At 64.5% G+C, this 1,147-nt stretch overlaps 1 protein-coding gene across 1 annotated transcript in view; it reads right to left on the reverse strand.

The window, feature by feature from the left end:
- Positions 1–1,147, reverse strand: part of TNXB (tenascin XB) — an 85,461-nt gene that overhangs the window by 61,693 nt on the left and 22,621 nt on the right. Inside the window, 2 exon segments of the mRNA XM_027774133.1 lie at positions 478–593; positions 957–1,141. Of these exon segments, the coding sequence (XP_027629934.1) occupies positions 478–593; positions 957–1,141 (301 nt within the window).

Here is a 1,147-nt window from a genome sequence, read left to right on the forward strand (position 1 = left end):
AGAGAGAGAGAGAGAAAGAAAGAAAGAAAGAAAAAGAAAACACCCAACCAGAAAACAGGGGGGTTGCCTGCAGAGACTGCAAGGTGACGCCGTGGCTGTCTCTGCATCCCTGGAGGCCTGTGGTACGGGGCACAGGGAAAGCACAGAGCTCCTGTCTGCGGTGACTGCCCAGCGAGGGCCAGTGATGAAGGTTAGCATGAGGCAGATGTGGATTCAGCAACCACAGAACTACCACGGGCTGCACGGGCTCAGGAAGCACCGCACTCACGGCCACCAGAGGTGTTCCAGCTGCACTGAGCGGGGGCTTGACAGAGAGGCTGCACAGGCCTCCATGACATAGGGAGCAAGACACGGGGCCTTCGCAGCCGCCTCAGGAACCCAGCCATCTGGACACAACCACCGGCACCCGGGACCTGCCTGCACCGGGCAAGCCCCTCTCCCACGTCCTTCTCACTTGGCCCACGGCAACCCCCTCACCGTGGGGATGAACTGAATTTCATAGGCATCCACTGGGCCGGGGGCCCGGGTCCACTCTGTCCGAACCGTGGTCTCCTCCAGAAGGTGCATCCTCATGCCCTCTGTGGCTGGCACCTCTGCTCAGGAAAATGGAGGGAAAGCTGGTTAGCCCAAAGCAGCAGCCCTGTCCCAACCGTCACAGCCCCGCTGAGGGCCCCAGCAGGAGAGCCCGCACGGGGCCTGGGTCTGTCCGCCTTCCTTCCTTCTCTAGAAACCCGGAATCTCCTAAGAGGCGGCACCTGCCCATCAGAGCTGTGGACAGCCCCGCCCGCCCGCGTGCTGCTACGGTGCCACTGCCCCTGCCTGAGCCTGCGCCCGTCTCCTCTCCCAGTGCACGAATTCCTCCCCTGGGTCCCTAGGCCAAAGGTTCAGGTCTTCCCAAGGTCCTGTCTCCAGAACTTCCGCCCCTGACCAAGCGCACGTGGCGGCGGCCGGCTCACCTTCTCCGCAGTCCTCCCCGGCATAGCCATCCTGACAGATGCAGCTGCCGTCACGACACTCTCCGCGGCCCCGGCAGTCCCCGGGGCATATCTGGAAGGCGCAGTCGGGACCGCGAAAGCCTTCGACGCACACGCACTGGCCCGCGCGGCACAGCTCCCGCGGCCCGCAGCCCCCGGGGCAGGCGCTGGCG

This window comes from Tupaia chinensis, unplaced genomic scaffold, assembly GCF_000334495.1.
Source record: "Tupaia chinensis unplaced genomic scaffold, TupChi_1.0 Scaffold000403_1, whole genome shotgun sequence".
Taxonomy (NCBI): domain Eukaryota; kingdom Metazoa; phylum Chordata; class Mammalia; order Scandentia; family Tupaiidae; genus Tupaia; species Tupaia belangeri.